Source organism: Drosophila elegans, unplaced genomic scaffold (genome assembly GCF_018152505.1).
Source record: "Drosophila elegans isolate 14027-0461.03 unplaced genomic scaffold, ASM1815250v1 contig_814, whole genome shotgun sequence".
NCBI lineage: Eukaryota > Metazoa > Arthropoda > Insecta > Diptera > Drosophilidae > Drosophila > Drosophila elegans.
Window position 1 is genome coordinate 15232374 of NW_024546167.1, and position 21394 is coordinate 15253767.

The 21394-nt window shown below is 40.7% G+C and overlaps 1 protein-coding gene across 1 annotated transcript; it reads left to right on the plus strand.

Annotated features, from left to right (window-relative positions):
- The first annotated feature begins 9837 nt into the window (after positions 1-9837).
- Positions 9838-21374, plus strand: LOC108149316 (leucine-rich repeat-containing G-protein coupled receptor 5). Its single transcript, XM_017276773.2, has 14 exons — positions 9838-10713; positions 11783-11854; positions 12468-12611; positions 12956-13099; positions 13704-13775; positions 13853-13924; positions 15488-15556; positions 16676-16813; positions 16895-17035; positions 17090-17155; positions 17302-17445; positions 17507-17874; positions 18154-19935; positions 20315-21374. Exons 1-14 carry the CDS (start codon positions 10169-10171, stop codon positions 20638-20640), a joined length of 4083 nt encoding a protein of 1360 aa, XP_017132262.1. The 5' UTR covers positions 9838-10168; the 3' UTR covers positions 20641-21374.
- The last annotated feature ends 20 nt before the right edge of the window (positions 21375-21394 follow it).

A 21394-nucleotide genomic window follows, 5' to 3' on the forward strand; every position in this document is an offset into this window, starting at 1 on the left:
TCTCATACGCCATTTGCTGCAACTTCCGCTTCCGTTTGGGTTGGCCGAGCTCAATGGAGGATGGGGTCGAGTTCTCAGCATGGCAAGCAAGCTCTTGAAAATTTACGGGGCCTTTGGTCCTCTGTTGCATTCCTCAAATTACCGACACGCATATTTTATATTGGGCCTGCATTAAGGGCCAGATCTCCATCTCTTGCCCCATTTCTATTTCTCTGCCCCATGCCACGGCTATCTCGTGCACTTTGTGGCGCTTTTAATTAACGGGAATTTATGCATAATGCGCTCGGCCAACCCCTTTCTCAGCCCTTTCATGGTTGGAAGTTATGAGCCGTCAGCGAAATGTGAAAATTTACAAATGAAGGGGAAAAAACGGGGAAACTGGGAAAGTATTTAATTTCGATTTTTAAATTTGAATGGATGGTGGTGGGCTGTTTTCATTAGATTTATTGGAATAATATGCTAATGCTAGGTGAGATGAGATAATAATAAATCTTCTGACTGCACACGAAATAGATATAAATTTAAAATAATTACTTAAAATTTACAATAACTGGGTGACATAAAGGAATAATTGAAAATAATGTGTTGTAGAAGCAATTTTCTGATAATTACGCAAACTTAAAACATGCCAAACTTTTATTTACACGAACTGACCTCAAAAAGCATTTTCAACTAAATGCTTTTCAATTAACAAATGACAGTTTTTCCTTTTGACTTTTTGACAATTTACACATTTTTTGGTGGCACTGCCGGCGCGTGAACTTTTTCTGACCTCTGTCATGGCATAACAAAATAAGAACAGCAAGTCTGGGAAATATTTCCAGCGGTTGGCAATAATAACAGCAGCAGAACAAATAAATTACCCAGCAATAACACAATTTTCTAGTTTCACATAAGCCGCTTTGAGATGACTAAAAATAAAAGAAAACTTTTCCTTTTTTTTTTTGCATGGGGGCCATAAAAAAGTTTTCTTTGTAGCCAGCAGATGTAGCAAATGTCGGAAAAGCGACAAGCAGACTCCAACAGGAGCCGCAGCAGCAACAGGTGTTTATGGCCACTCAATGAATGCCGGCGTAAATCTTGCATTAAGCAGTTCGCCAGTTCGCCCAGCCAGACTCGCCGAAGGACTTGCCAGCATTTACGAGCCGGGACGGCAGCTACAACGGCTAAAAAGGCTACCGGAACCGCACAAATTGGGGACATACCACTGCGGCTTTACTGCGCAATCTCTGCAACATTTAAGTGGGACACAAAATCTAAAGTTAAATCTAAGATCGGTTTTGTTGCAGTTCAAAGCCATATAATCCTATACTATTTATGAACAATTTATAAAGACTATTTTTATGAACACACACATAAAAGAAATTTCCTCCGATTCAATGATTTTGTTGAATTGCTTACAATCTTTCGAAAATTTTTTAGAGTACCTGTTTAAATACAATTTTCTATCTAAACTTTGTTAGCTTAGAAAAATATTTCACATATTTGCTATGAAAAACTTATTTATATTTCTTTAAATAATAATAATTACTTGCAAAAACTTCTTAGCACCTAAATAATTTAATATTAACAAGAAGTATATATTAAAACATTAATTTTAAGAATTATGTAAAATGTAATAAAAAAAAATGTTTAATTTTGAATTGCTATTTCAGCATATTTTTGCATTGCAATTTCATAATAATATAGCTTTTGTCAATGCCAAGCAAACTTGAAACCGAAATGAAGCCAAAGGAGTGACGCAGTTGCAGGCATTTTGGCAACATTCCTGTGTGTTGCTGGCAACCTGCGATATATGTTGCTGCTGTCGCTATTGCTGTTGCTGCTGTTGCTGCTGTTGCTGCTGTTGCTGCGTTTGCTGCTGCTGCTGGCTGGAGGCTCTTCCGAAAACGCTTTTCGGTTCAGTTCGCTTTGTGCGTTCGACGCGTGCGGTTGTCTCTGACGGATAAAAATTAACTGGGCAGCGGACTCGCCAGTAAACGGATTACTTGACTCCAAAACTGAGGTGCCACAAAGTTTTGTAGGCGCGTGAACTCGTTACGCATAAATTATATTTCTGGGCGCTTTGACCGCGTTTTTAACGGATCGTACTTCAGCGGTAAATTGCGGCAAGGAGTCGTTGTCGTTGTCGACAATACCGCTGCCGCCTTCCTCTCCACTTGTTTCCACCGCAGTTGTTGCCAATGTTTTGGTGTGTGTTTTTATTGGCGTTAAAGGTCGTTTACTTTTTGGCGGCATCAACAACTTTTGTTGCTGTTTTGATTTTCATCTCCCCTGCGCTTGTGTTGGTGCCTGCATTTGTCACTCCGAGTGTGTGCGTGTGTGGCTGAGCGTGTGTGTGAGTGTTTATAACACACTTTCAATTTTCAATAAAAACACAAAACGACCAGAACCACAAAAATATAATAAAAGTTCGCACACTGATCTATGACGTCGATTTATTTAACGCAGCAGCTCGTGACGCTTTTAAATGCCTAGAGTATCGTGATCGTGATATATAAAATCGAATGCATATGTGGAAACTGTGCCAACAAAAATTGATATTTATTTCAAATTTGGTATCGTAAAGTGATATGAAAATGAAATTTACATTTAAATTAATCGAGATAGTGCAAGTTTATTCACATGTTAATTAAGTGTCCAACATGCAGAACCATTTAACATATATCTTTGAAGTACATAAAACGAAATTACTAGTATCATAGAAATGTTACATGTTTTGTACTGCACATTTTTCATATCTTGTTATTTATAAAAGTTAAATATATTAAAATGATTTAAAAATTATTTTTAAAATCGTTTTTTAAAGAAACTTCAACGTTTGCATCTGAAACTATTTTAAAATTCCCGACAAAGCTCCCATCTAAAACAAAATGAAAGATTTATTAACTCCCTAAGCACACTTTGCGCACAGTTGAATGTCTTTAGAGTAAATTTCCCAAGGCGAGCATAATGCATGTGAACACTTCTCATTCATTATGACTATCTGTAGTCAGATTTCGTTTACCCATGGAGGGAAAACCCCGAAAAAGTGTCAATGCACCCGGGGCAGAACGAGTCCCCGAAAGCCATAAAAAATGGTAACATCAACCTAGAGAGCGCGCCCCGAGTGCAATTGTTAATTATGTATGCCAATCTGGTAACCAGAAATGTTCACAACACTTTAGCGCCAAAGATATCAGCAGACAGCCGAAATCCCATGCATTTCATTAAGCTGAACACAAAGAAAAAATTCCAAAAACAAATATAAGAAAGACTGAAATCATCACCCTAGTCAGCACCACCCACTGACCACAGACCACTACCACGCGGACCACAAAGTGTTGACGCGTGTTTGGATTTCCATTTCCATTTAGGCCCTGGACACAGCAACCGAAAAAGCAAACTTACCCACGATTCCGATTCCCACTTGGCCAGCATATTTAATCAGAGCCACCGAGTCTCTTCGTCGATGCAGGCCGCATCAGTTTAAACTTAATTTGTAATCCATCAGCAGTCCCGAGGATGAGCGGTCGGAGCGTAACCCTTTTCTTTTTAATTTACGAGCTCAAACTTTGGCCAACCCACAGAAAAAAGGTTGCTCCGAGGCGTCATCAATTTTGGCAAATGTTTCTTCTGAGACAGCTGCCGCTGCGATCCGCAAATTGCAGCTAATTGAAAAATGTATATAAAACAAATAACGAAAAGCGAAGCCTAAGTGCATTTTCAAGGCAAGCCGGAGCAAGTTAACGAGCCGCCTGCGTTGGGTGGAGAGCGGGGTTTTCTATTGATGACGACAGTTTATAAAAATTACGCACGAACAAAATAATTTTCATTATTAAATAGCCGCAAAGAAAAAACAAAAGCCTTGCAATGACAGACACAAGTGTCGTTAATAAGCGAAGAAAGTCGACTAAGAGATATTCTTTCAGCTTAATACGGCATTATGATTCAATAAAAATCATTTATCAAAATATATTTAAAAATGTGATTTATAAAAAAAAAAATTTAAGCTTCGGTATTTTTTAAAATACTTCAAGAATTTATTTTAGTGAAGAAAATCATGTCCATGTCTAACTTATAAATAGAATATCTTTTGTTTAAGGATTCTTAGACCTCCCTTTTCAAATCAAACCTAATGTATCAGCTTTACTTATCCTCCCTACCAGCATTCCCAAACAGAATTAGAGTATTTTGCTAGCAAACAAGTCTGGCGACTGTAATCACAAATTGGTAGCGCAAAAATAAACATTTTCATTTAAAATGTTATATTTATTGAATGGCGACACATTGATATGATAACTCGAGCGTGGGCGTGGGCTTTCTCAGTTTTTGATCGTCATTGGCGGAAATTGTCGTACAGTGGGAAAAAGAAGTGCACATGCAATTGACACGATTCCAGAAATATGTGTCGCAATATATGGAAACGCTCAGCCATAAACTCGATATGTATGCTTTTCATGGTGTTAATCAAAAAAGCAGTGCAAGTTTTTTTAATGATGTAGCCACAGTGGTGTAATTAGGCAAATGGAACGTGGTGCTGAGGGAGATGGAGCCAGTGGAAGATGCTGACCAAATCGTTCAAGCTGAAAGGAAAACTTTTGCCCTAATGCAATTTGCGCATTTGCCACAAATGGAAAATTTTCTACTTGGCTTCGAGCTGCTCCACAGCGACCCTTAGCCTTCAAGGTGTGACTGTGACGATGAAAATTTACCCTTCATTGACTCAAAATGAGCTTTCACTTCCATTATTCCCTTTAAAGTGTGTCTTAAGGAATGCGTAATTAAGTTGCTTAATCAATTTATTTTGCTACACTGATGAAAAGGTTAGTTGTTTTTCTCTGGGCATAATAACATTTTGGTGATAAGATATGTAGTCTATGTTGCTAATAGAATAGAATTGACAATAAATTGAATTTACAGTTTTAAAACTGTCTTTAATTTGCTTCAAAAATTTTTTGGTATACATTTTTCTTTAGTTGAAAATTTAAACCTATTAATATAGCAAACATATCATTTCATATCACCTCTCTATGAAGTCTGCAAAAACAGATATTCCCTGTTGTTTTTATGTACTTAAAGTGCCAGCATCACACAGGCCCAGTGACTTGAAGTGGTTATAAGCAAACCACAAGTGTCAGTCAGCAATTACGCAGATAGAGGGGTGCTAGAAAGGGGAACCTCCTCCGTTTTCAGTGGGCTGCTAGTGACATCTTCACCCACTCATTCGACCGTTACCAATTTGGGTGCTATAAAAATGTCTGCAGCAAAACAAAACAGTGAAAGAAGAGGGAGAATGGAACTTTTGGGGTATTGTTGTCTAGTGCAGTGGTCAGAGTTAACTGGGTTCAACGGGTCGTATGCGTAATCAATGGTTGCAGCTGTGTCACGTTCTTCTAAAGATAGCCACAAATAAGTAAGCTCCGATCTCTTTGGCTCCCCCGAAATGCTACGATTTACTTAATCGAGTTTTGGACACATTTTCAGGTCAGTTGCCAGTTGGCAGCCGCCTTTGTGCTCGATATTCTATTGATTGCCAGCCAAGAGAACCGAAAAGAGATACAAATAGCAATAATAAACAAAGTGGCATTTCCATTTGCCAAAATGAGTTGCTTGCATGCACGTTATTTCTCCAGAAATTATAAGAAGGAAATGACGGAGAACAAAAGTTTAAAAAGCGAATCAAGGGTCAAGATTTCGGGCATTAATTACTTTCTGGGGAAAATCCAACAAAGAATCAGAAAACGATTTCAGACACATTTCGGTTGGCAGACAATTGACCCAAACTGCCAATAAAACTGAGTAGCATGAAATGTAAATAAGAAGCCTTCTCTCTTTCTGGCTAATAGGTCGATTATGATGGCGATGACGCTGCCAATTTGCACCGCACACAGCTGAGGAGAATGTAATGAGAAAGCCATAAAATAAACAGTTGAATAATCGCCAATAATGAGAGCTGCCAGCGAGTTCTTCCCTGGGGCCATCTGAAAGATACACGAAATCGATTCGATAGCAATACCCACAACAATAACACCGCATAATACATGTGAGCATCTTAACAATGGGCCAAAGGAGAAGAGCCCCGAGATCAAAGCGATCAAAAGTGCCCCGATCAATGGGATAAGGCCACAAAATAAGCGGCTGGGAGGTGTGATCTTTCGTGTGGCCTCTGCTTCGATTGGGGAAATAGATAATTGCTCGGCAGGTCTAAAAAAGATTTCTGCATATATAAACATTTTTTTTTTCAGTTTATGGGCTAAACATTTTTTATAATAATATTTGGATTTTTTATACAAACTCGGAACAATTCAGTTCATGATTTATATTCAGAAAATTATACATGGATTGATGAGAGAATTCAAAGCAATTTAATTATTGATTTAAATTCGTTTTCTGTTCTGTATTTTATTGTCTTAAGAAATATGTGTTTCATATTGAAGTTTTGCAAATACCTTGCTTATAAGAATAGAAAACTATTAAATTAGTTAAATTTCATAGTCATCAGCAACGTTTCGCCTTTGTCGATTTAGTAGAAAATTGATTTTCTCCTTAAACAGAAATCACATTTAATTATTTTGCTCTTAAAACAGATTCGAGCGCGCCAAAAAAATTAAATAAATTATGCAACAGCTGTCATTAATAAAGTCGAGCGCGAAAAAGCCAAAAGCAACAAAAAATCGAAAATATCCCACAATGAATCAAGGTCAGTGTAAAACAGCATAAATGCAACAGCAGCACCAGCAACAACAGCGGCAAATTGAAGTTGCATTTTGTGTTGAAAATCCAGTTTTGTATTTGGTGAGGTGCACTTGGAAAAAACACACAAGCAGCAGAAATATACGAAAAACGCACTCACGTTCGAGTGTTTTTCGTATTGACTATTGATTTCTTTTACATATCAAGTGAGCTCAAATTGATTAAATCAAGCCACACAAGTTTGCATCTCGTGTTGAGAGTTTGCCGGCTCTCTGTTTTTGGGGAAATATAAATTCACTCCATGTCAAAATCAATTTTCGACAAGAAAATTAAACTCTTGCCATATCGGGTTTCATATTTTTCATATTTCCCACAGACGCACTCACACTCACGTCGTTAAAATGCTTTTTTGGGGCGTGTCAGTGTCTGGGTTCTTGTAATTAATCGCTGCGAATGCAAAAATTTATGAGATTTTCATGAATTTTTGAAGCCTTCTGCGGAGTTATGTGGGTTGCCCACGGATTGGCATTGAAGTGCGTGGAAAACCGAAAAACACTCTCGGCTGACTTTGTGTTAACTGACCATATATCAATTAAAGTCACAGTCACAACAAAATCGTGTGACAATTAAATCCGTAAAATACCGAAACGATTGACTTGGCAATCATTCAACTGTGAAAATTTGCATGGCTCAGCGAAAATTGCGATAAACCGCTTTAACGATTATGTGATAAACAGTGAGATTGATCTGTCACAATACTCACTCAATGTCAACTAATCAGCCAGGCGACTAATAGCAATATAATTAGTTAATTAAGATCTGTTCAAATTGAATAGAAACGGAAAATTGACATAGACGTGATTAGAATCTTTGAAACTGAGAGAAGTTGTGAAATATGAAGTTTGATAAAATAAAATATATGTTTCTAATAACAGATTTTAATTACTAGATATATAATATTATTTAAATTTTTGGTCAGAAATTAAAACTGAACTATTTTTGGGGAAATTTTTTCTGAACAACCGTTTGAAGTAAGAATATATATTTCAAACCCTTTAAAAAGCCTTTGAATATAAAACACATTTTGTCGAGCCAGAACCTAGAGCCCATTTATGCCATTCAAGTCATAGGTAAACCAAGTCCTTTTAAAGGTTATTGACAAACGAACAAACAACAACTAGAAACACTTTACAGCAGCCAGGATTTTGCGGCTATCTACTCCAGAGTCATGGAAAACGATTTCAGCAGCCTGCCAATTTTCAGCCAAAGAATCCCAATCTGGAAAACGTGTGCTTGCATTTGCCTGCCTTTTGGTTTTGATTTGGCCGCCACCAATTTTATTTTGTTGTTTTGTTTTGCTTTACCTTTTTCTTTTCTTCACACCCAACTCAGGGTGTAAATATTTGAATTTTCCCATTCGTTTGCAGATAGCTTTAAGTTTTTGGTTGGGGTGGCTTGAAAGTTTGCCTCAAAGATTTGTTGCTAAGGGAGAATAAAAGAAGGGAATGTGAAGAAAAACAATAGACTTCAATAAAGCAAAACAGATTCCATTTATTTTCTATTAATATTATTATTGGCCTTCTCTTACTGTACATAGACATTTTCAACACCTTGTCGCCAACCTGTTCAAACTCTTTCAAATTCCCATAAAAGATACTAAATATCAAAGTGTTTATAATCGATATTCAAGATAAATTAATAACAATCGATGTTTGTTTACAATTAACAAAAACGAGAGGAGTGAACAGATTATTATTCATGAATGAGAATTGGCAGGGCCATAAAATACTCCCCAGATTCGATTAGAGGCAATTGAAATCATCGTCGTCATCATTCGAGATATTTTTGTATTCTAATAGATTAAAATGGTATATTGATTTTGCATATTATATGTAACAATTTTCTCGAGTTAAATCAGCAGTTGGAAAAGAAGAGGTATAGAATTTTATGCAATTTAACAAAAGTGTGTGTTTTGGGTTTGTTTTTATTATTATTTCTGATTATTTTGTTCATACTAATTACTTTGAAAGATAGTTGATCTAAACTAAAAATATAAATAAATTGAATTTAAATTAAAATAATAAAAATAAATATGCATATAAAGCAGGTATTTTATAGTCGACTTTGACAACTATTTTTCCGTGATTTTTCGTATATTTTTGCTTTATTCACGGTGCCCAACTATCCGCTCAGTTGTTGCTGTTTTCGGTTGCTAGTGGCGAGGTCAGTGGAACATAAACATGCCATAAATCATCCGGCAAAAGTGTGAGCCATTTCGCGGTGGAGGTGGAAGTGGTGGTGGACGTACTGCTGTCGGTGTCTCGTGCTGGGAAATCTCTTTTATTTTTGGACATATTTTTGTCCTTCCTCATCCTGCACAGAACACATCATAGTGACATTACGGGCGCGCAGAATGTGAAGTTAAGATTCATTTAGTTGGCCGGCGCACATGTATGAAAAAAACGATTCGTCGACACTTTAGCCCATCGCAAATCTAAAACTGTCAACAGACTCATTAATTATGACTCGGGCATAGTGGTGAAAAATGGGCCTTGCCCCCGAATTCTGCAGGAAACATTCTGTGTCAAATTTGTCATTCATCAGCTTTGTGTGTGCTGTGCTCTTAGCCTTTTGTTTCTGACAGAAACAAGGCTCGGTCCTGTGCCCACGAGTTTCGACCAACTAGCGATTTGGGTCCATTGTTTATGTGAAGTGTTTGATGGGCTGTTTGGCTAATTTTGTACGTTATGAGCTCTGGGGGAAAACTTTCTTTTATGTTGCTGTGATAAGGGTAATGTGACAAAAAGTTTATAATAGTGCACAAATGTGGCGGTTGATAAAATCTATCTTTCGGTTTTAACAAGCTTGCATGAATACTATTAGCATTTAATTTATAAGTGCCAATTTGTTTGAACAATGAACTTTAAAATCTTTTTTAAACTTGAATGTATCAACACTTTTAAATTAAAATAAACGTTCCTTTTGTTAATTTAAGTGTTATAATATCAACCTATCGTTTAATATACATTGATTTAGCAAGTCAATTGGCAGTAACTACCTTTTGCTTAAAATTCTCTAGACAAACCACACAACTACCGTAAAAAAGCCAATGTATAATAATTTAAGAACTGTGACTGACACCTTATTATCGCATCCCCTCAGACAGCATCAATCACCTCGATAACCCGAGAAACCGCTGCATTTGAGCTACGTTAAGCGTAAAAACGCAAGCAATTCCATTTGCTGCCGTATAATATATTTAAAAAAAAACAAAGCAAACCACAACCAAACCAACAATGAAGTGCAACTGAAGCGGAAAGTGAATGCAAAGTGAATGAAATAAATTCGAACTGCGACTGAGAAGTGAGTGAGGCAAGTTTCAGGAACCGCAACGGCAGCCGAGAATCATGAGCGAGAAACGAATCGCACACAAAACTGTCATCAAATGACAAATGCTTGACGGCATCAATCAAGAAAAGCGACGACAGCGACGATGGCAGTGCGTTGCCGGTGGAGATGCCGGTGGAGCTGGAGCTGGAGCTGGAGCTGGAGCTGGAGCTGGAGCTGGCGCCTGGCGCTCTGTGTTCTGCTTCTGCGACTGCTTTTGCTGCCAGCAGCAACGGGCCATGATGAAACCAAAGAAAATCGAACAACAGTAGAGGAAAATCACGTCCACCTAAAGCAGCAGCATCAACATCAACAAGCCAGCAAACAACTTGTCGTAAATAGAACCGCAATAGCATCCACTGCCACGCCCTCGGGCATCAGGGAGAATGTGATGCTGCCCTCGGCCGATCCCGAACGGGAGGCGCAGATCCTGTACGAGAAGTCCTTGCAGGAGTACCACGGCAGCCAGCTGACCACCGCCTCCTCCTCCTCTGACGTCATCGGCGGCAAGCGAACGTTGCACGCTGTCTGCGAACGCTGGTTGCAGAAACACTGCCACTGCAGCGGCAGCCTAGAGGTCCTGCGGCTCAGCTGCCGCGGCATCGGCATCCTGGCGGTGCCCGTCAACCTGCCCAGCGAGGTGGTCGTTCTGTGAGTATATCAAAATTTAGTACTCGATATTATAAGCCCAAAAAAGCATTACAAGAAACTAAGAAAAACCTTTCTTATTAAATCATTTCAAACCATATATAATCATTATCAACAAATTATAAACATCTTATGAATAATTTAAATATTAAACGAAAATATAGACTTAAATAACAAAAATGGATTAAATAATAATTTCTTTAAAATGAAATTTTCTGTGTTTGATTCCATCCTTTAAGCTTGGACAAATCTTAAATGCCTTTCTTAAAGTAAATCCCTATTGCCAAATACCACGGATAGCTGTCTAATGATATCGTTTAATAATTCCAAAACTTCCCCTTATTAAGCGATTAAGCAGGCTCACAGTACGCGATATTGAACCATTTGCCGCTGCTGGAATTCCGCAAATCGCATAATTACAAGTCAATTTCGCAGTCTTCGGTCCGATTCGGTTTCGGACGATTTTGGCATGCGGTTTAATCTAATTACACATACGCCACGTTGTGCAGCGTTTCGCAATCGTCATCACCGTCACCGTCACATCGTCATTGCTCACGTATGTGAGTCACGTTTTCTTGCCGCCGACGGGCTCTCTCAAAGGAGTTGGGCACCGCTTTTGGCTAAGCCAAAGTTTCAACTGATTAATGGCCAACTCGAACGGTCCATAAATAAATAATTTATTAATTAACGCATCGCTCGGAGACACAAGTCATAAGTCATTAAAATCACTTGCAACCTAGATGGTAAAATTCACTTTCAATGGGTATCTTCTGATTTTGCCAAAAACGTTGGCTTTCCTAAGTAACAGCTCATCTTCATTTTTATGCCATTTTCCGCTGCTGTGAGATCTAGGGTTGGCACAATTTGTTTTTACGCCATTTCCAGTTTGATTGATGGCCCACCGAGATTTCCCCTCATCCCACCAAACGTTTAAGCCTCGTTCACAATTCATAGCAATGGCAAATGTTTTCCTTTTGCCTTATTGATAGATGAAATGTTGGCATCCGAGGATGGTTCAATACAGTTATTAATTTGTTTATTGTTTTGTTTCTGTCATTCATTTCACCAACAGAGATTTGGGAAACAACAACCTTACCAAGTTGGAGGCAAACTCATTTTTTATGGTACCCAATCTGGAGGAGCTGTGAGTATAAATGCCTGATTAATGTTGTAAAAATGTTACATAAACTCCGTTCAGCACTGCAGTTTTATGGTTCCATTTAATTAATGATAAATTTACCAATTTCATTCATGGTGCAGATTATCCTGCCCTTTCCAAATTAAGCCGCAGTGAAAACCACTCTGAACACCCACCCAACTCCCTTGGGGTATTTTTAGAAACCGCAAAACTTCCCCATTTTAATCTGGACCCGGACTGCAGCAACAAGAGTAAAAATATGACAACAATATAAAAACTTTCGTCATTCCAGCAGTCAAAGTTGCCATCGCCGGGCTTTGCAACTCATTATTCAATTTCACAGCAAAGCCATGCTCGAAAAAAGGAAAATCACAGCGGTCAACACACGACCCAATCCTGACCAAACCGCTGATTCCCGACCCCCGATTTAAGTCCTGCCCCTTGGTAATATAAATTACTTGATTACGCTGTATATTTCAGCGAGTTGGCACGATTAATTACTCCCGACTTTGCTATCCTTGCAATTTCCTGCACTTTGGCCCTCGACGACTTTAGTTTGACTTTATGCGCCGGTTATACTTGTACTATCATTGTTGACCAAGGGAAGGTTTATTTGCAGAACTTTGTCCGACAATAGCATCATTAATATGGATCCCAATGCATTCTATGGCCTGGGCAAATTGAAGCGATTGAGCCTGCAGAACTGTGGCCTCAAGTCCTTGCCACCGCAGTCCTTCCAAGGACTTTCTCAGCTGACCAGCCTGTAAGTATGCAAGCAAAAATGTTTAAAATAATAAAATACCCTCCGCCCCTGATGTGTGTGTGTGTTTGAGTGTGAGTATGTACGTGGTGGACGCTTATGTTTGCTTTTAAGCACTGCAATTAAGTTGAGGATATCGCCGCGAGAGAGGATGTAGCTGATGGTAGCCCCGCGAGGACTTCTCAGCCGGATGAATTTGTTTGTTTTCGGGCCAACGAACACACACACCACGCACATGCACCCGCCGAGCAATTACACGCTATTTTCTCATATTTTTCGCTTTTCTGCGCTGTTTTCCCCCTTTATTTTGATACTTTTGCAATGGCTAAAATAAAAAAAAAACACAGACAGCTGAATGGCAACGCCCTGGTCAGCCTGGATGGCGATTGTCTGGGCCACCTGCAGAAACTGCGCACCTTGCGATTGGAGGGCAATCTGTTCTATAAAATTCCCACAAATGCGCTGGCCGGACTCAGAACGCTCGAAGCACTGTGAGCCCTTTGACTTGCCTCAAATAAAGAGTTTTTTAAACTAATTATCATCCTGCATGTTCAGAAAATTAGTAACCAAATATTTTACCTTACGTTGGTTTGATATCTTAATCCATGTTGCTGTTGGCGCATTCTAAATCTTTTATTATGTTTTGGCATGCAATTCGGTAAAGGTTTGTGGCCAATTAGGCTAATTGTTTAATTAATGTGCGGGGGGAATGGAAATTTGTATTGAATCTAATTCCATATATACATGTTTACTAATTTATGGGCTTAGAAAATTGGCTTACAAGCCAAAACTACTGAAACACAAAGCAAATTATTAAATTGAAAAACCAATTGATTAAATACTCCACATAAACGACAGCCATTCAACAATAAATCCCATATAAACTAACCACAGCCAATAATAATAATTTTATGTGCATGTCTATGTCGAACATTGACCCCATAACTTCCTCTATACCAAGATTATTACCATTTTTAATCTATAAACTTACTCAAGCCACAAAAAGAATTGAATTTTAAACGAAAGTTAAGGGATCATAAAACCATGCGATTGCTCATAATTTCTGTTTTCTCCTTACACTTGAACCATCGACAGCAATTTGGGCAGCAATTTGTTGACAATAATAAACGACGAGGACTTTCCGCGAATGCCAAACTTGATCGTGCTGTAAGTAATTGATGTCTCCCCTGCCACCCATATTCATGTGCATAAGTTTAAGCATTAATTTTTCCTCGTTTTTACAGTTTGCTGAAGCGAAATCAAATCATGAAAATCTCCGCGGGAGCTCTAAAAAATTTAACCGCCTTAAAAGTTTTGTAAGTAGCAACAACCATGCGAAAGAACTTCGAATACTTTAAGAACTTTATGCAGGAAACCCAAACATATACATGGGCAAAAGGGACATGACATAAAGCCACTGACACCAAGGCGACCCACAAAATTGCAATTGATATCAAATAGAAAAATTATTTCTTTTCGAATAAAGAAAGCCGAATGTTAAATACCCTAAATTTTATCTCATATATTGCTCTATAAAATGCTGAAAAATATGATGTGAAACAATCTTCAGTTAATTAACCATTTCATTTTATAATAACTTTAAATATAAAGGGTTGGAATCTTTGTTAAAATCGTTAGCTTTTTAATCGAAATAAACTGTATACCCCATTAAAAATGCCAAGAGTGGAGTAAACGATGATACCTCAAGCGCGCACCAAGTGGCAAGTGGAAATGGTGTTTATCCGTTTTGCGGCCATGGCTCGAATAAATTTCAATTTTACAGCAAAAGCGTGGAAAACTTTTCGTTTTTCTTTCATTTTTCCCTTTGCGCGTTAAGTTCAGCGTGCTTCGGATCCGACAGCTTAAATTGTCGTCGCCAGCGTTGACGTTCTGCGCTGCTGTTTACCGCACATTTTTGGCTTTTGCGCTGCACGGTTTTCCGTGGGCCCATAAAAACCGCTCGCTCGGCTCCTTATCCACCACATATTCGTTTTGGTATTCGCATTCCCACCCACAGCAGACAAATATGCAAATTTATGTTGTGGCTGACAGAGTCCCATTCTCTTTCGAACGGGACTAAAAAGGGGGCGTGGAATGCATCAAGTGAAAGTGAAAAACTTCTCCCGTGCAACGCGTAAATCTAAACGTTCACCAAGAATGGGGGAAATATTCCGTGTGCACACTGGCGTTTGCTCCTAGATTTATGGAAGCCAAGTCACGCCCACCAGAAGTGGAGTTGTAGTGGGTCACATAAGGAGGAAAACGAGATCGAAAGTTGGTGGCGAGAGCATCTGTTGTTCTCGGTCCCCAGTGGGTTTAAAGTTGCTAAAAAAAGGTCAACAGAAACAGAAAAAAATCGTTCTACTAAATATACAAGAAGGTGTTTGTTATTTAAATATCAATAACAGTAAAATTAATATAATTAAATGCTTAGGCAAAAACTATTTAGTATTTATTAATTTGTAAATGTAAAGGATATTTGGGTATAATACCACTGAATGTGAATACCAAATGTTATTTAGTATTTATTGCTTTAGTTTGCAACTTTCCATAGGCCATTTTCACTCTACGATATCAAGTTTGTTTTGCAAAATTTTATAAATAATTGAAATCAAAGCAGTTTGTTAAGGAATCCCCATAAACTTTATGTTTACGCATAAATTTGCATCTTCTACCACGAGTCGCCCCATCGGAAATGGAAAACCCACCGCTTGGAACTACGTGATGTCACGTAGCAAAACTGACCCCCAAACAAAGTCATGCAAATGGCTGTGATTTCTTAGAAAAATAAAATGCGAGAGCAAAATTTGCAACTCAATTTCTATAATCGAAATCAAGGAATGTATTTCAAACCAACTCCAACCATTTTTTCTTTGCAGAGAGCTGGATGATAATTTAATAAGCAGTCTGCCCGAGGGACTCAACAAATTGTCGCAACTGCAAGAGCTGTAAGTATATCAGATGAATGAGAGCACAGGTGTTGGACAAATATTAGCCAAAGCAGAGAATGGGGAGCAATTGCAGCTGCCAGTGGCGATGTTGACTTGCCACAACATTTCCTACTTTGTGGGGCCGCAAGCAAGCGGAAACCGAAAATCATAACGCATCATTACTTGGCGAATTTATGGCCACATCCGACCGCAGCCTGCTTGGCTCTCTAGTCGATATCCTGCCAGATATCCTGCCAACCACGAATCGACGAGGACTGCGAGTTGCATTTTGTTTTTGTCACACGCCCGCCATCTTGAGGAACTCCAGAAGGAGCACAGCAGCAACATCGCTGGTACAGCAGCAACTGTCATTGCAATGCTGACATCGTTTGCGATTGCAAGAACTCGCCGAGGAAATTCAATTTCTGGTAAACAGGATAATTATGAGCATGTTAAATGTTGCGATAAAAGCCACGCTGTGCTGCATCTGCAGAGCCAGTGCCAGTGCATCCATGATTGGGGAATTAAGCTGGTAAATAAATTTGTACGAGTGTAGGAGCATGTGTGTGGTTCCACACAAAAGTGGCACAAACAAAAAATCAAATTTAAAAGGATTAAAAGCACCAAGTAAGCGTCTGCATTTTGTTGACTCCAATCGTAAAAGAATGGGAGTCAAGCCAAGTCAGTGCAACAACCTAGAAGAGATAAACAAAAAGATTTTTCTACCCGCAGACTTGCTGAAAAAGAGACATCTAAATGGAACTTAATTTGTGTGCTTTGAAAATTTAAAGGAATTGTCGTAGAATTGAGTAAGCTTTGTGGTTGATGACCGAATTTTCGCCCTGCCAGCTTGCCATCTAGGTTAACCTTTCTTGACACTTTGCAGTTTCATTTCCTGCCCTCCACACGAAAATGTTGGCCAAGAAACACAAATAGACGTTAACAATATGAGCGCCCGAAAGTATGCTCTGTCGCAGTTTATTTTTGGCTTTGTTGGCTTGTTTGCAGAACTTGACTTTTAAATGCAGCTGCATCCGAGTGCCACTTGCCAGCAGAGTGTATCCGAAAGATACTTTTCTTGGCATTGGATAAACGTTTTTATTAAATTTCTCCCCCTCCCTCCTCCCCCTCTTCCAGTTCCATAACCAGCAATCGACTGCGCTGGATAAACGACACCGAACTGCCGAGGAGCATGCAAATGCTGGACATGAGGGCCAATCCCCTGTCGACCATTTCGGCAGGCGCCTTCCGGGGAATGACCAAGCTGCGGAAGCTGTGAGTACCATTCGGGGTCGACTTCACTTGGCCCTTTCACACACTGAGGTGACAGGAAAATTAAGTTCCTCGATTTCTCAGGATCCTGTCGGATGTGCGAACTTTGCGCTCGTTTCCGGAGCTTGAGGCCTGCCATGCCCTGGAGATACTGAAACTGGATCGAGCCGGCATTCAGGAGGTGCCAACGAATTTGTGCCGTCAAACGCCAAGACTGAAGAGTTTGTAAGTAGAGGGAAGGAAAATCATGGGTGCAGCTTATAATTATTTCATTCACAGAGAACTAAAAACCAATTCCCTAAAACGCATCCCAAATTTAAGTAGTTGCAGAGACTTAAGGCTGTTGTGAGTACTACCATTTTTAACTATAGAAAATGCTTAAGAAATCACTAGTGTTTTAAAATAACTTTAAAAGGTGCCCAAAAATTACCCTAATATTTTTTTTCCCCCAATGTATTTTTCTTATATAACGACTCTTTCTTTGCAACCAGAGATCTATCGAGCAATCAAATTGAGACGATTCAGGGGAAGCCCTTCAACGGACTGAAGCAGTTGCACGATCTTTTGCTCTCCTACAATCGAATCAAGGCGCTGCCCCAAGATGCCTTTCAAGGCATTCCCAAGCTCCAACTACTGTGGGTCAATTTCAGCTGAAAATATGCGTATTTTGTTATATTATATTTATTACAATCACAGTGACCTGGAAGGCAATGCCATCTCGCACATACACAAGGAGGCCTTCTCCGGCTTTACCGCTCTGGAGGATCTCAATTTGGGCAATAATATTTTTCCCGAACTGCCCGAAGCGGGACTGCGTGCTCTGCTCCACCTGAAGACCTTCAACAATCCAAAACTTAGGGAGTTTCCGCCACCCGACACATTTCCCCGGATCCAAACACTCATTCTATCGTATGCCTACCATTGCTGTGCTTTTCTGCCCCTGGTGGCCATGTCCTCGCAGAAGAAAACCTCCCAGGTCCAGGAGGCAGTGCTCTTTCCCTCCGACGCGGAGTTCGACATGACCCTGTGGAACAACAGCATGATGAACATCTGGCCCCAAATGCGTGAGTAAAAATTCAAAAAAAGACTTTGGGTAATAAGATATCAGACTAGGCATTATTAAACCATGCTTAAGAGGTAAATCATAGCAATTCCTTAAAAATATTCTTTAGCATTAACTCATGTTTTAAAAAAACTTAAATTAATTAATTTTATAGGCCCTTAAATGTTTGTAATTTAAAAAAATATAATAACATTTTAGAAAAATCCGTATGAGATAAAGTCGCGTCATTAGTAGAATGTATTATAAAGAAATTACTCTGAAATATGTTTTCCCTCCTCAGACAATCTCAGCAAGCAGCTGGGTGCCGCCATGCACGATCCATGGGATGCGGCTGCGAACTTCAACGAGGAGCAGCTGCAGTCGCAAACTGGAGGACAAATCGCCACCAGCTACATGGAGGAGTACTTCGAGGAGCACGACGTGAGTGGTCCGGCCACGGGATATGGCTTTGGAACAGGTCTATTCTCGGGCATGTCCACGGAGGACTTTCAGCCGGGATCGGTGCAGTGCCTACCGATGCCAGGACCCTTCCTGCCCTGCGCCGATCTCTTCGACTGGTGGACCCTGCGCTGCGGAGTGTGGGTGGTCTTCCTGCTGTCCCTTCTGGGCAATGGCACAGTGGTCTTTGTGCTGCTCTGCTCGCGCTCCAAGATGGATGTGCCGCGGTTTCTGGTCTGCAATCTGGCTGCGGCGGACTTCTTCATGGGCATCTACCTGGGCATTCTGGCCATCGTGGATGCAGCCACCTTGGGTGAGTTCCGGATGTTCGCCATTCCGTGGCAGATGTCGCTGCTCTGCCAGTTGTCCGGTTTCCTGGCAGTCCTCAGCTCGGAGCTGTCCGTTTACACGCTGGCAGTGATCACCTTGGAGCGGAACTACGCCATCACCCATGCCATTCACCTGAACAAGCGACTTTCGCTGAAGCAGGCGGGCTATATAATGAGTGTGGGCTGGGTTTTCGCCCTGCTGATGGCCTTGATGCCTCTTCTCGGCGTTTCGGACTACAGGAAGTTTGCCGTGTGCCTGCCCTTTGAGACGACCACTGGACCTGCGAGCCTGACCTATGTGATCTCACTGATGTTCATCAATGGGTGTGCTTTTCTCACTCTGATGGGTTGCTACCTGAAGATGTACTGGGCCATCAGGGGCAGTCAGGCATGGAATACCAACGATTCGCGCATTGCCAAGCGGATGGCCTTGTTGGTATTCACGGATTTCCTCTGCTGGTCGCCCATCGCCTTCTTCTCCATCACGGCCATCTTTGGCCTGCAGCTAATTTCGCTGGAACAGGCCAAGATATTCACGGTTTTTGTGCTGCCTCTGAACAGCTGTTGCAATCCCTTTCTCTATGCCATAATGACGAAACAGTTCAAGAAGGACTGTGTGACATTGTGCAAGCACTTTGAGGAGTCACGCGTTGTGGGCGGCGGTGGGCAGGGTGGGCGTGGCGCAGTGGCGCGAACAAAGAGGGGTGAACTACCGCCACCTTTATTGCCCGCTACGGCAGTGGCTCATCCACCAGGCTGCCGCTGCCTGCGGATGCTGCCCAGCGAGATGCCCAATTGGCATAAGATGGAGCAGACGCCGAGTTTGTGGCAGCGGCTGAGGACCTTCTGCTGCGGGGAGAGTAGAAGGCGCAGGAAGCAGCGAAGGCAGCCGCAGCAGAGACGCCAGCGAGCCTACACTGCGGCTGCTGCGAATCCCTATCAGTACCAGTTCGCCGAACTGCGACAGCAACGCCAGAATCGAGCCAGCTCCATTTCCAGCGAGAACTTCTGCAGCTCGAGGTCATCCAGCTGGCGACACGGACCGCCCTCGTCCGCCCCCGTACCGCCAGGCAACTGCAGCATGCCGCTAAAGATGCTGGAGCCCCATGGCCATCCGCACGGTCATGGGCGGAGGCGCCACTCCGCCTGGCTCATCACCCGCAAGACGTCGCAGGACTCCAACTTGTCCAGTTCGCGGAACGACTCCTCCGCCTCGGCCACCACCGCCAGCACCTCCACCTTCCGCCTGTCGCGCTCCAGTGCCGGCAGCAGCACACCCCTGCCCTCGATCATAGGTATGTAAATTCAGTACCAGTACTTAATACGGTCTTAATGTAGAATGCAGACTATGGCGATTTAAAATACAATTTCTTATATTTCTTCGAACTTGAAAAGATCATCTTAGTCTTCGCTCACATTAAACATTAACATGTAGAATTGATCTTAAACTGTAATTTACATTGATCTATTCAAAACTATCACATTAATATTTGTAAATATTAATTAATTATTTATGATATTGGATTTTATATATGAAATAACTTACCCTCATTATATATAAATAATTTTTTTGGACTTGAAAATATCATCTTAATTTTATCTTACATTGTTTTGTCATTGAAAATATACAATTTCGTAATTAGTGATTATTTTATTGGATGAATCCGTTTTCAGCCCACAACGGCAAAGCCCAGTTGGATGCTGTGAAGCCCAGACTGGTGCGCCAGGAGGCGGTCCAGGAGGAGGAGGACTCGTCGCCACCGCGCCTGGGAGTGCGTTTCCTGCCCACTATACCCTCGGCTGCCGACAGCTCGGTCATCATGGAGGATGGCGACTCGGCCAACACGGGAGCAGCCGGGTTCCTGGGCATGCCACTGCCTGGAGCATCGAGTGGCTTCCTCATTGCACCCACCACAGCCGCCACAACCACGACGACTCCACCACCGGTGGTGCTGCAGCCGGCGAAGCCACCACCCGATCCCAACGACGCACCACCATGATGGTGGGACTGGCGCTGGCGGAGAATGGGCAGAGCCAACCGGGAGGAGACCTTTCTGTAGGGTCAAGGGAACAGGACAAAAGCTGACTGTGTTCATAGATTGTATTCGGGGTGGGACGGGGTTGGGATGAGGGCTAACAGCTGATTGAAAGGATTTGGCATTTAGGCTAGTAAAGACACAAAAGAAACAAAAACACGCTTTAGGCAACTAAAAGCATTATGTTTGTAGCATTAAGTAGCCAATTTGTTAAGTTAGATCACACCTAAGATCAGGATCCAATTGAATCACTTGGAAGCGAGCACTTGAGCCCAAAGGATAACAACGTTGAAAGGATCAGTCACAAGTCCAGTTTCTTAAATTATTGTTTTTATTACCACATGTTTTATAAGGCACTCATATATGCACATATTTTATTTGTTATATTTTAAATCCACTTTACAAAGTTTATTTCAAAAATTATTTTTATAGCGAAAAAAATTCACACCATGACAATAATTTAAGAATCTGGCCAAAGTTGACAACGAGTATTATGTATTGCATAATTTATTACGGTAGATTACGTTCATAACTTTTAACCATACATGTTTAGAATATCTATATATATATATATATATTTATATATGTGTGTATTATTTTCGATGATGCCAAGCATCCTTCGGTGTAGAACTTTGTCGAACGAGACGATTGTAAACGAAACCAAGCCATAAACATTTAAATTAAACTATTTCCACATACAGGAAGATGTATTTTTATA

What these genes read in the sequence shown, in the direction of transcription:
- LOC108149316 (XM_017276773.2), top strand. Translation starts at nt 10,169, where the DNA reads ATGGCAGTGCGTTGCCGGTGGAGATGCCGGTGGAGCTGGAGCTGGAGC. An exon ending in GTACCCAATCTGGAGGAGCT is followed by an intron (nt 11,855 to 12,467) that starts GTGAGTATAAAT and finishes GTTTATTTGCAG; the next exon opens with AACTTTGTCCGACAATAGCA. An exon ending in ATGACCAAGCTGCGGAAGCT is followed by an intron (nt 16,814 to 16,894) that starts GTGAGTACCATT and finishes TCGATTTCTCAG; the next exon opens with GATCCTGTCGGATGTGCGAA.